Below are 12,380 nucleotides of genomic sequence, written 5' to 3' on the forward strand. Positions count from 1 at the left end.
GGCCCAATTATTCTATTAATTCTTTCCACTTGCCCATTGGCCTGAGGTGACCCAGTCGCAATTTTTACGTGCTTAATATTATATTCTTCGACAAATCTTCCAAACTCTTCCGATGTAAAACAGCTTCCTCTGTCCGAAACGATACATGTTGGCCTGCTGTACGACCTAAAATAATCTTTCATTGCTATAATAACTTCTTTTGTGTTCGTCGTCTTTGTTGCATATAGCCTAACGTATTTAGTAAAACCGTCTATCACCACAAACAAATGTTTCTTTGATCTTCCATTATCAACCGGTCCGTAATGATCAATATGTATAATTTCGAATGGCACATTTCCTTTTGGTATGCTGTGCAACATTCCTTCCCCTTTTCCTGACTTTGGCGAATATGCCACACATCTCAAACAATTATCAATATGTCTAACAACTTTTTCTTTCATATTCGGAAACCAATACGTCCTAACAATAGCATCCATAACCTTGTCTCGTCCTAAATGACCTAATTCATTGTGATATTTGTATAATATCTTGTCCTCCATTTCTCCTGGCACACAGAATAACAATTTCCCATCATTTGATTTTCTATAAATAACTCCATTCCTCATCTCAAACATTTTATCTTCCTCTTTTTCTAACTTTTTCTTAACATCTTTCAACTTCTCATCTTTCGCTTGACAAATAATTAAATTGTCTTCAAAACTATTCGTTTCTACTACCAGTATATTCGTATTCCTACTTAACGCGTCTACGTGTTGCATAAGTTTTCCCGATTTATGAACTAACTCAAAGTCATACTCAAGCAATTCTAATGCCCATCGTGCAATTCGAGGGTTTAACTCAATCCTATTTAATGTTAACGTCAGTGAGTTACAATCAGTAACTATTCTAAATCGTCTACCCTGCACATAAATTCTAAATCTTCGTAGAGCATAAATTATTGCTAACGTTTCAAGTTCAAAACTGTGATATTTTGCCTCGTCTTTTGTTGTGGCCTTTGAAAAATAAAAAATAGGGTGCAACTTTTTGTCCTCTTTCCTTTGTAGTAAGACCGCTCCAAAACCTTGTGCGCTTGCATCTGTATGCAATTCTATCTCGTCTTTATAATAATATAATCCTAACACTGGCGCTTCAACTAACATTTTCTTAAGCATCTCAAAACATTGTAGTTCCCTTTCTTCAAATGCAAACTCTTTATCTTTCTTTAACAGGTCATATAATGGTTTTGCGATCATCGAAAAATTCTTAATGAATCTCCTAAAATACGAACATAAACCTAAAAAGCTTCTAACACCATGTACTTTATCTGGAACAGGGAAATCTCTAACAGCTTCTATTCCTTTATCATTAGCTTGTATTCCTTTGCTGGTTACTAAAAATCCTAAATATTGTACACTTGCTTGTAAAAACTCACATTTGTCCATTCTCAATTCTAGTTTGTTTCTTGCTAAACGATCAAAAACTTCCCTAAGAACATTTAAATGTTCCTGTATCTCTTTACTGGCGATCATAATGTCGTCCATATATATTACTACCTTACCATCCCTAATCATGTCCGCAAAAATTGTATTAATAAATCGCTGAAACACCGCAGGAGCATTTTTTAGCCCCATTGGCATCCGCATAAATTCAAATTGTCCTAATGGCGTCATAAATGAAGTATATTTTATTGAGTCATTGTCCACGAACACATGAAAGTAGCCATGTTTTAAATCTAATTTCGAAAATATTGTTTTATTTACTAAAGTGTCTAACAAATCATCTATTAACGGTAAAGGATAGTTATCTTTAATCATTGTCTTATTAAGTTTTCGATAATCCACACATAATCGTAAGTCGCCTGTTTTCTTTTTTACTAACACTATTGGAGATGCGTACTCCGATTGACTTGGTCTTATAATTCCCTCGTTTAAATATTCATCCAATATAATCTGTAACTTTTCTTTTTCTGTATAAGCTAAACGTCTGGGCGAACAACTGAAAGGTTTTGGATCCTCTAATCTTAATTTTATTTCACATCTAACTTCGGGTTCCTTTGGTCTCTGTTTATTTACATAACAACTTTCTACCATTCTAACAAACTGACACCTAACATTATAATTAACTTGATTGCCAATTTTGTAATCTGGACTTTCATCTATAATATTAATATTAAATAATTCCTTTGCCACTAGATCTATTTCATTGCTATTCGTAACTATTTCTTTATCTGTAACTTTACTAACTTTTCTAATCATCCGCCTATTGTCGCTAATTTTATCACTAATATTGCTAACTATCTGGTTTTCATGACTAACAAAATCACTAACAATCTGATTTTCTTCTCTAACATTTCTAACAATATCACTAACAATGTGCTTTTCTTCTCTAACATTTCTACCAATATCACTAACATTTGGAGGGTTTTCAATGCTCTCAACCGTAACCATTTTCAAAGTGTCGAGGTTTAAATTAATATTACATGCTTCCATAAAATCTCTTCCAAGGATTACATCATGACTCATAGATTTGTTTGCCACAATAACTAAATGAAAATGAATTTTATTTAAGTTTTTCATAACGTAACATAATATTTTTCCATAGGTTTCTAAGTAACTCTTATTTAATCCATGATATAAATTTAAAACTGGTAATTTGCAAACATTTTCTGGTACTTTTGATATTTTAATAAATGAAATCGGGCTCCCTGTATCTATGAGACATTCTGTAGTTAACTTGGTATTAATATCATTCATAAAATTGATTTCAACGTATCTTACATAATTATTATTGCCTGTGTTCTTATTTTTGCTCTTCAAACACGTCGCCACAAAATGTCCCATCTCGCCGCACGCATAGCACGATCCTTTCTCCCGTTTTGACTTCCTGCACTCGTTCGCCCAATGCCCTTTGGCATTGCAATTGAAACATCGTGTCTCCTTCTTGTCCTTGAAGTCCAATGATGTCATCGGTTTTCCAACATATTTCGGCAGTCTAACATCCGCAAATGCTCGCTTTATGTGCCCAACATCCACAAAGCTTTGAATGTGCGCCAGATTGCGCAGCCCTTGATTTGTAATACCTTCGATGATGCAGCTCAACATTTCATCTCCATCAATATTAATGCCCTGAGCAAGCATTATCTTGTCGTTAACATAACTCCCGAACGTCTCGCCTGCACTCCATTTGCGATGCTCAAATTTGCGCCTTATCTCCAGCTTTGATGATTTTTCGCCAAACATTGCGATCAGCTCAGCCGTCAATTCCTCCAATGGTAACAAAACACGCCCAGCATTTGCGTGCAACCAAACATTAGCTTTGCCTTTAATTTTGCTAATCATCAACATTTTTATATAATTTCCGGTTATACCGTAGATGCTTGCGATATTATATATCCGAGTGATCCATTTGCGCGCACATGATTCGCCCGCAAACTCACACAACACTTGCGTAGCCATTCTCAACGAAATGTCTATACTTTGATTAAAATTGTTCTCCATCTTTTCTTTCTCTCCAGCTTGGTTCTGCATGTTCACTTCTGCACAGTTTCGATTTCTGCCTCCACCTTTGTTCTGTTCGCCGTCTCTTTTGTAGCTTCTTTCACCTCTTGTATCCTCGCCAGCTTCGCTTTCGTTTTCTCCATCTTCGCTTATATATTCCCGAACTTTTTCACCGTCTTCGCCTTTGTCGTTCTTTTCGCCAACTTTGTTCTTGCCTTCTCCATCTTCGCTATTAATTTCGTCGCCTTCTTCCTCTTCGTAATCCTCTTTACCGCCGTCTTCGTTGTTACTTTTGCCGCCGTCTTCTTCCTCGAAATTCTCGATGCCGCCGTCTTTGCAGTTACTTCTATCGCCGTCTCGTTCTTGGAATTTCTCGTTGCCTCCGTCTTTGCAGTTACTTCTATCGCCGTCTCGTTCTTGGAATTTCTCTTTGCCTCCGTCTTCTCCTTTACTTTTTTCGCCGTCTCGGTTCTCCTTCATTTCGTTAAACTTATTGCGTTTTTCGCTCGGTAATTTGTTTAAACGTAAAATCAACTCCTGTTTTGAACCAGTCGTTGAACATTTTAATACACTTAACCATATTTTTAATTGTTTTATCGATACTTTGTTCAAATCCATTTTATTTTATTAAATTGTTTCACTTTCTTAGTTTTTAAACTTGTAGTTTTTAATTTGTTTGGCACGTGATCGGCCCACTTCTGATTTTGTAGGGGTATGATATATGTCCCTATTAATGAAATACCACACAGTAGAATATATGTTTACACAAAATAGTTTATAGTTTTATTATTATATTATTTCACAAGTTTTATCTGGTCAGGATCACTGCTGGCATTCAACTAACTTCGCTCTCAGCTCACGACTCGCACCAACCCCCGACTCTCTGAGAGAGTGAGTGTGGTGAGATCGCAAGAGAGAGAGTAAGCTCTACAACAACAACAACGTACTCTAAGAATATTCAGGAATGTTCTAGAAGGAATACAATAACTTATACATACATACATACTACTACGTAGCCATCCTGCTACAGAGCAATGGGTCGTCAGTCAGGAATCTGAACAGAGATTGCACTCAGAGAAAATGGAACTTCTTTGAACTTGGAAAAAATATATTTCAAACATTTAATTTCTTGCAAAAATACTTCAAAATAAATATTTAAGTAATTGTAAAAAAAGGTAAATATTATACACCCAAAAAAAATCTTGATATGAAAGAATGATCGATTTGATGTTATGTGGTATCAATTATACTCGATATTTGTATGCAATACCAGAAATTTACCATGCGCATATCGATTTCATTCTTTTTTGTATGTTTATGAACTGAAGGTTTCCGAAATTTCATTCCTCTGCTTAAAGATTTCTCTCAGTGCAGCCCCCTGGGCTATGTAGTCGAGAGTCCAGCTCCCTTATCTGGCAGGTCATTGATGTGCTGTGCTGATGCAGTTGCAAGTGCATTTACTCCTGACCGATGACGACTAGAGACTTGGCTTAAAGCCGTCCATGGCGAATATTGTTGCATAGTTTTTGTGACACGTACGTCGGGTGGAGGGACTGCTCGGAGTAGTCCCAATAATTTCCATATCCTGTGCAACTCTGGCTCTAATGTATTAACCGACCACAGCTCCTTGTGGCCTGCCAACACGCCATTTGGCCATATCTCCGAGCCATTCCCAGAAGGGGGACGTGTAAGGGAGACAGATAGCAGTTTTATGCGTTCCTTGCCCCACCACCACCACCGCCACCGCACTTCACTTACATACTATATATACGGCTCATATACTTTACAAATCTTGATAAGTTAATAGAAGACGTCGGAGGAGGAGGAGAATTTCCAGAAAGCAAAGACATGTTTTGGCCAGTTTGGCTGACGACGGGGTGTTTGCGTGGAAATTTGGCACATTAAGGCCAAGAGTGAGAGTCAGAGCAGCCGAAAAGTAAAATAATATGAAAAGTCTCATAAAAATAACAACGGGGGACGCGGCCACCGCAACAGGGGAGAAACAAGTTTTTCGAACGAATTTCGTTTGCTTTTATTCTGGCGACAAGTTTTCTCGGCGTGTGTTAATTTAGGTGAAATCAATATTGGGGGCGTAGGTGGCGTTCTAACAACATTTTATATATAAAGGCAGAAGCAGCAGCGGGGGAAATCTATAAAAATTAACGAGCTGCAAGTAATGGCAGCATACTTTCTGTCATCAAATGCGCTCTGCTGCCTTCAGCGGCCATTGTTTCAAAATGCGAAAGCCTGTCTGTCTGTTTAGTATTATAATGCCATTATCATTTTTATTATTGCATTTTAAATGCATTCTTTTTTTCATAATTTTTAATGCCCAGTCAGAGGGCCACAGCTCATTAAGCAGGGATAACTGCAAGGAGCGGCGACTGTCTTGGCTTGTCGGTGGTGCAGAAAAGATTAATGTTCCTCACGTGTCCTGCGCCTCGCCTCGGTCCTCGCTGTGTCCTTTCCCACAGTGTTGCCCTGCTCAAAGTCGCTTCAAAGTCATGTGCATGATTCCGTAGGATTCTCGGAGCCATCTGCTCCTCCCGCCGACTGCATTTAAAGTATGTGCAGCTTATATTCCAGCTTTGTTTGTTTTTTTCTACCCCTGTCCATAAACAGCAATGGCCCAGAGCCAGGTCAATCACTCCACATCACGCCAAAGAATAAAGAAAGGAAGCTGTTGCCGGATTTCAAAAGGAACATGGGAAATTAGATTGGCCAGAGTCAAGCGAGGAGCTTGATTCTTAACTCGGTTAAATATTTTTAGGACTTTTTAACACCCAAGAAATACTTGATATGAAACGATGATCAATGTGACATTATGTGGGATCAATTTTGACTTGATACGAGGTTAGGGAATATGCGAGAGAGAGAAATCGGCAAAATGATATTATTTAATATCAATTTACCAGAATTATATGCGCATGAATACCAGAAATTGATTTGATCCCGTTTGTTTTCTGTGTGTATTAATTCAAGCAATAATATATCAAATTATCCTGAACTTTAATCTAAAAAGTGTCATAAATCAATTCGTTTTATGGCCCTTAAAGTTATAGTTCCCACCTTAAGCTTTAAATCAGTTACTTACTCCCACATTGTTGCGACCACAACAAACTGTAACTGAAACGCTCGACAATAACTGAAATGTCCTGCACCTGAAAACGCCCCCCAATACCCACCCCCTGCCAAGCTGACCCCAGCACTCGTAACTATTACCATAACATTTATGATTATTAACCTACAATGCGGGGCACTCTAAATGCAATTAAGATTACGATCTATATTGCATTTTCTGCGCTGCAAAAAGAAGCCTGGCAACTCTGCCACGACAAACAATTAAAAACAATGCGCCTCTATCCTTCGTCCCCCGCGCTCCGCGACAATAAAATGCTGTTCCAGATGTTTATCCAGACCGGGCGCCCATATTGCATAAGAAATAATTACTTTTTATATTACACATACGCCCCCGCTGCCCGCGGACCGCCGGAACTCATCTAAGTCTATTGATTGCGGTCACAATTTCACCTTTCTGGCCCCTCGCCACCCCTCATAATATCATCACACGAAAGTGTCGCGTTTGCGTGTCGCTTATCATTGGGCTCTTGGCCAAAACAAAAATGAAGACACCCCAAAAGCCGAGAGCCAGGGCAAAAAGCGTCAGACAATTGCCGCACCGATAAGATCGCCCAAAGAGAAATGTTTTTGTGTGGCGTCCAGTCGGACAGCACCTGGCTGGAAGGAAGGCCAAAAGGACCTTAATCGTGGCTAAGCCGCGTCAACTCTATTCAATAAGGCGGAATGGCTCATAAATTGGATGGGGAAGGGAGAAGGGGGACACAATACGGCTTAGTTCCTTAAGATACCTTTTAAATTGGGTTTTTTAGAGCAAATAATTATATTGAGTTAGCTTTAAATTCAATACTTTACGAAATGCTTTTATTGTAATTTTATTAAAAAAAATTTAATAAATTTACAAATAGTTAAGCCAGTATTTAAAACTTATATCAAATTAAATTTAATACTTTTTAAAAAATGTTTTAACTTGAATTAATTTAAATAAAATAAGAAAAATTAAATTTTTATTTGAGTAAAACGTATTTATCCTATGAAAAGTAAGCATTGTACCGTTAAGGAGTGAGAGCATATTTCCTTCGGTTATTTCAGAGCTGCGCTTCAGTCTCCCGTCAAAGGTAAACATCAGCCGGCTTCTTCCCATCAAAAACGTCTACGTCAACAAACTTGACTTTTGGTATTTTATGCAAATGTTTCAAGTGTCACGGACTAAAATGGCAATTGAAACGCTAATGATGACATTTGGCAGGCCTAAGCAGCGGGCCAAGGAAAACAAAATAACAAACTAAAAACAAAACAGAGAGCGAAACAGAAAGAGACAGAGATAGAGAGGATTCGTGTGCTTTTCCGTTTCCTGTTGGCGCTGCGCTGGGAAAACATAACAAATCGTTTTCTTTTCGTTTTCGCTCTGGCCCCGTTTTGTTTTCCTTTCAAACAAGGAAGTTTCCTTGTAGGCCTCTGGCATTTTTACGAGGCATTCAGCCAATTGACAGGCTTCAGTCGCTCGTAAAAACAAAATCAAGCAACGAAGAAAAATGATGCGCAAAGCGCAGAGGAAAAACTGTCGAAGGGAATGAAATGGGAAACTATATGGCCGTTCGAATCGCCTAAAAGTATACTTAAATATTTAAGAGCGAGCGGGGGCGAGGGCGAAGTAAAAGTTTAAAAAACATTAAAACGCATTTAGCAGGCTGTTCTGGTTCTGTGGACCTTCCATGTATATAAAAGGGAACGTACATATATATACGGGGAACCGAATCTGTTTGCCCCGCCCATAAATACTTATTATCGCTTATTTGAACTTGCGAATGCTGCCAGCAGCGATGCTTGTGATTTACTTTTATTTGAGCTGGCTTTTCCTTTCCTTCGCTGCTTTTCCGTCTCCTGTATTTTGTGCGTGAGTTGTCAGTGCGAAAGTGTGTGCGAAAAAAATCGATTTTTATTTCGTCTGCTCGGGAAAAAGGTCAAAAACAATAAAAGCCTAAATACACATACGAGCCTTTGAACTGGCTTTGATAAAAGCAACGCAGTCTCAGCCGCAGGAGAGAAAAAAAGGAAAGAATGGAAGTCCTGGGAGGAGTTTTCGCGGAGGGGGAGGGTAAGCCTCCAATCAATGGCTGTGCGTCGCTTTTGGTACGTGTGAATTTAAGCTGATTAAAGAATTGAGCTCCTCCGCCCGAGCAAAAGGAAGAAAAGAAGAGACGAGAAGAGACGAGCAAGGAACAACGCAGAAAGGCAGAAATTGATGTCTGCTTTTAGGCGTAGATGCTGCCTTGGCTTTATTTATGCCTTTTGTCTGGGCTCGGAGGCTTTGTTATTTGGGGCTTAGTGGCGAATATCCCGTCCTTTTAATTTGCACCCCACAAGAAGAAAAAACACATGTGGGACAGATAAAAGAAGTGGCAGCCGCAGCAGCCGCGGTCGCAGCTGAAGCCAATCATCATTGGCAGTCAATCTATATTACAAATTCAATTGAATTTGTCGCTCTTTATTTGCGCTAATCAAATTGCGAGGGCTGCCATAAAAATGTTGACACTAATAAGGCCGCAGTGGCAGGTAGAGAAAGTGTGTCGTCTACTTTATGGTCAAAGGGATACATTTCGGCAAACGGTAGCGGGAAAATACAATTCAAATGCGTAATCAGGCGTTAGAACTGGGGGCTGGGGAAAGTGAATGGCAGCAAACGAAATGAGAAAAGTTTTTTTTGTCGAGGTCGAGGAGGAGTGCTGTTATTATTATTATTAGTTTTCGCCCTAAAACTTTCGCGCAGCCTGCTTATTAGCAGGCGGCGTGGAAGGGGTTTCTGTTTCATAGCTCATTGCTTTTCAATTTGATCAGACGTTGTCTATAATGAGCTCTCGAAAAAGTTTGCTCTCGCCGGGTCGTGGAAACCCCACCATATGCGGTCTACATATATGGTTCTCCTTTAATGTTCTTCCTCGGAACTTCGGCATTTTCTGGGGGTTTTTCTTTGTTAATTTTCGACTGTCATTTATCATCAGGTGAGAGGGGGATGCTAGGAAATTTTTATGGAGTTGATTTTTAATCTTTCGCAATCGTTCCCCTACAGAAACCGCCCCTCGGGCACCGCAGGAGGAAATGAATATTTATAAGTATGATGGATGAGGCGAGACGGGAAGTGCCCCAGGTGGAAGTGGGCTGGAGCGGCATCTGATTTACTGACGTGTGACAAGGAGTCAAGGATAAAGGTAAGGAAATTAATGCGTAGTTAGAAACATAAATCTGTGCGTCGTCCTTGCACCAGTACGAGGCACCAGGAAATGGCGGGGATTTCACAATTTATGTTCCGTTTGCCCGGCTAAAGGCGGATTCTTTTCGCTCACGGGTCGTATGAGTGATATTAATTTGACTTTAAGTCGCACTCTCTCGCTCTCTCTCTCTAACGTAACACGTCAACGTAAACGTAAGCGAACGTATGCAATTTACGTGACATCATTACGTGTTAGACAAGTACAAATTACGCGTAAGTGTGGGCGAAAGAGAGGGAAATGGCAGACGACAATATGAGTTTGATAATGATGAAGCATGGTGCGTGAGTCTTCGTGTGAGTCTGTGTGTGTGGGCAGGAATATCAAGATAAATAACTAAGCAAGGACATGTGTGCGAGTGTCTGTGTGTGAGTGCCAATGAAACGAAAGTCATCAGACTTAGATATGGCACAGTAGATTGCAAATGCGACAAACGTTCTCGGGACGAAGGACCGAGGACTACGGACTAAGGACTCAGGACTAAGGACACCAGATGAAAGACAAAGGCAACAAATTGTACTCGAGGTCTTGTTGGTTTGGGATTTGGGCTTCGGTTTGGCTTGGTCAAAGCCCAGACATGTCAACAATGCCTGATGCCTGCCTCAGTAAGTTAAAATTGATGAAGTTAGCAGGCTGAGATTGGGCCAACAGACCCTTTTAAATCAGTTTTCCTCCAGCGCTTGTCAACACTAATAAATATATTCATATACCTCATCTGCCCCTTTTTGGCCGCCCTCACATTTCATGCTTGATTTGAGTTTAAATAAATTACATTTCTTTGTGCGGCTGAAAAATGCAAATGTCAGCGGGTGAAAACTTGCAGCAGCCTGGTCCCGACCAGCAATTAAACTTGTCCTTGTCTAATTGCATTTTGGCCTAAGCCAGAAGGGCCAAAGCCAAAGATCCTTTCTACACACACAGCTAGCTAGCTACACACAAATACAGGCCAAGTCAAAAGTCGCAGGACTCGGTGCCGAGTTGCCAAGTGCTCTGCTGATAGCGGCCCAAAAAGTTTAGCGCTTTAATTTCTTAGAAATTTGTTCCAACTCGGATGGGGCAAACAAAGTAACAAACAAAAATGTCGACTTGATTGCGTCGCTGATGGTTTGGTGGGCTCGTTCTCGTTCTCGTTCTCGTTCTTGGGCTACGAACCAAGTCAAAGTCCAAGCTCTAGTCCTATAGACCAGGTCCACAATTGTGCGGACAGATTGCCGGCAAGTTGCCGTCGAGTTGAGCTGAGTCGAGAGTTGCTTCAAGTTCCCAATCCCCAGCGGATTAGAAAAGTTTAAATTGTTGCCAGCGAAAGGAAAGAGAGGGCAAAGGAGCCAGAGCCAGAGCCAAAGCGAAATCGAAGCGGCCAAAGAAGAAGAAACGGATGAATAAAGGGAGCAACGTAACGATTAGTGCTTTCATGTCCTTTGCCAAAGTTTAAAGGTCATCCGGAGGAGGGTCCTGCCTGCGCTCGCTGCTGATTTGACACATCAACTTTGTCAAGGTTTTTTGCACCACACAGCCACCAGCGACAGCGACTGTTATGAGCAATGGCTTTCGAAGTCGCAGTCCTGGAATGTCCTGGTGTGTGTGTGCACTAGCAATTTGTGCAATGGACATTTTCGGGCGCTGGCATTCTCTGCTCGGCAGTGATAAGCGCTGCCAGCTGCAAAATGTCTTAAAAGATTGCGGAGTGCACTGACTTTCGGTCCAATTCAGCCCGTGGGGCATCCTGCGATGATTGCGAAATGTGTAGCATACTTTTGTGCGATTGTACCTTTTGCTTTGCTTTGCAGGGGGGTGGGGATTTTGTGGGAGGTTGAGTGGGGTTCACCCACAGCGGGTGGCAAATATTGAAATTACTTTGAAGCTGCTGCATAATGAGCCTGTCAATAAGTTTATCAAAGCAACAACTACTCGGCCCACGACGGCCTGACCCAAAAAACAAAGTTGAAGTGCTGTGTAAATTATGCAAATCTTTATCATTCTTTTTGCTGCTGCGGCGAGAAGGGGGACGGGGACGGGGGTGGGGCTGGCAGATCGAGGGGACTTGGGTCGATGGGCTGTCACAAACAAGCGTGAAGCACGACAACTGTGTGCGAGGGGCCCAGTAAAAACAATATGGCGCCCTGGCCAGCGAGGCCTGCCCTCTTTTCTACCCCCGCCTGACTGCCATTGACAGTTCAACGTTGTTTTGCTATACGCTTTTCCCATTTTCTCTACCTTTCCAAAGTATTTTTTCGAGGTTCGCTTCGCTTTGGTTTTTTCCTGTTTTTTTTTTTCTTCTCCCTTCTTTTTTTTTTGTGAAATGTCAAATTTTTGCAGACAGTTTTGACAGTTTATCGAAGTGCGCCCGTAATTTTTGCTGACGTGTGTTGTAGGTGTTGAAAATAGCAGCAGAGTGTTTAGGTGTGAGTGGGAAAAACTTTGGCTGGCTCTGCACTTTTCGGCTGAGTGCTTTGGCACAAAAACTTTCCCCCACAAACGAAAGACGGGTCAAGTTTTTCGTAATTATTTGTTTTCGGGTCACCTATGGAGACTCACAAATTGATTTTCTGGCTGGGGA

The 12,380-nt window shown here is 40.7% G+C and overlaps 2 protein-coding genes across 18 annotated transcripts in view; both read right to left on the reverse strand.

Annotated features, from left to right (window-relative positions):
- Nucleotides 1-12,380, reverse strand: part of LOC108055996 (CUGBP Elav-like family member 4) — a 143,429-nt gene that overhangs the window by 101,584 nt on the left and 29,465 nt on the right. The window lies entirely within an intron of this gene.
- Nucleotides 1,531-4,258, reverse strand: LOC123002975 (uncharacterized). Its single transcript, XM_044393890.2, has 2 exons — nt 2,757-4,258; nt 1,531-2,701 (listed from the first exon to the last, which is right to left on the reverse strand). The coding sequence occupies exons 1-2, from the start codon at nt 4,092-4,094 to the stop codon at nt 2,690-2,692; spliced, it is 1,350 nt and encodes a 449-aa protein (XP_044249825.2). The 5' UTR covers nt 4,095-4,258; the 3' UTR covers nt 1,531-2,689.

The sequence above is a fragment of the Drosophila takahashii genome, chromosome 3L (genome assembly GCF_030179915.1).
Source record: "Drosophila takahashii strain IR98-3 E-12201 chromosome 3L, DtakHiC1v2, whole genome shotgun sequence".
Lineage (NCBI taxonomy): Eukaryota > Metazoa > Arthropoda > Insecta > Diptera > Drosophilidae > Drosophila > Drosophila takahashii.

Coding starts and splice junctions, on each gene's coding strand:
- LOC123002975 (XM_044393890.2), bottom strand. CDS start 4,094: ATGGATTTGAACAAAGTATCGATAAAACAATTAAAAATATGGTTAAGT.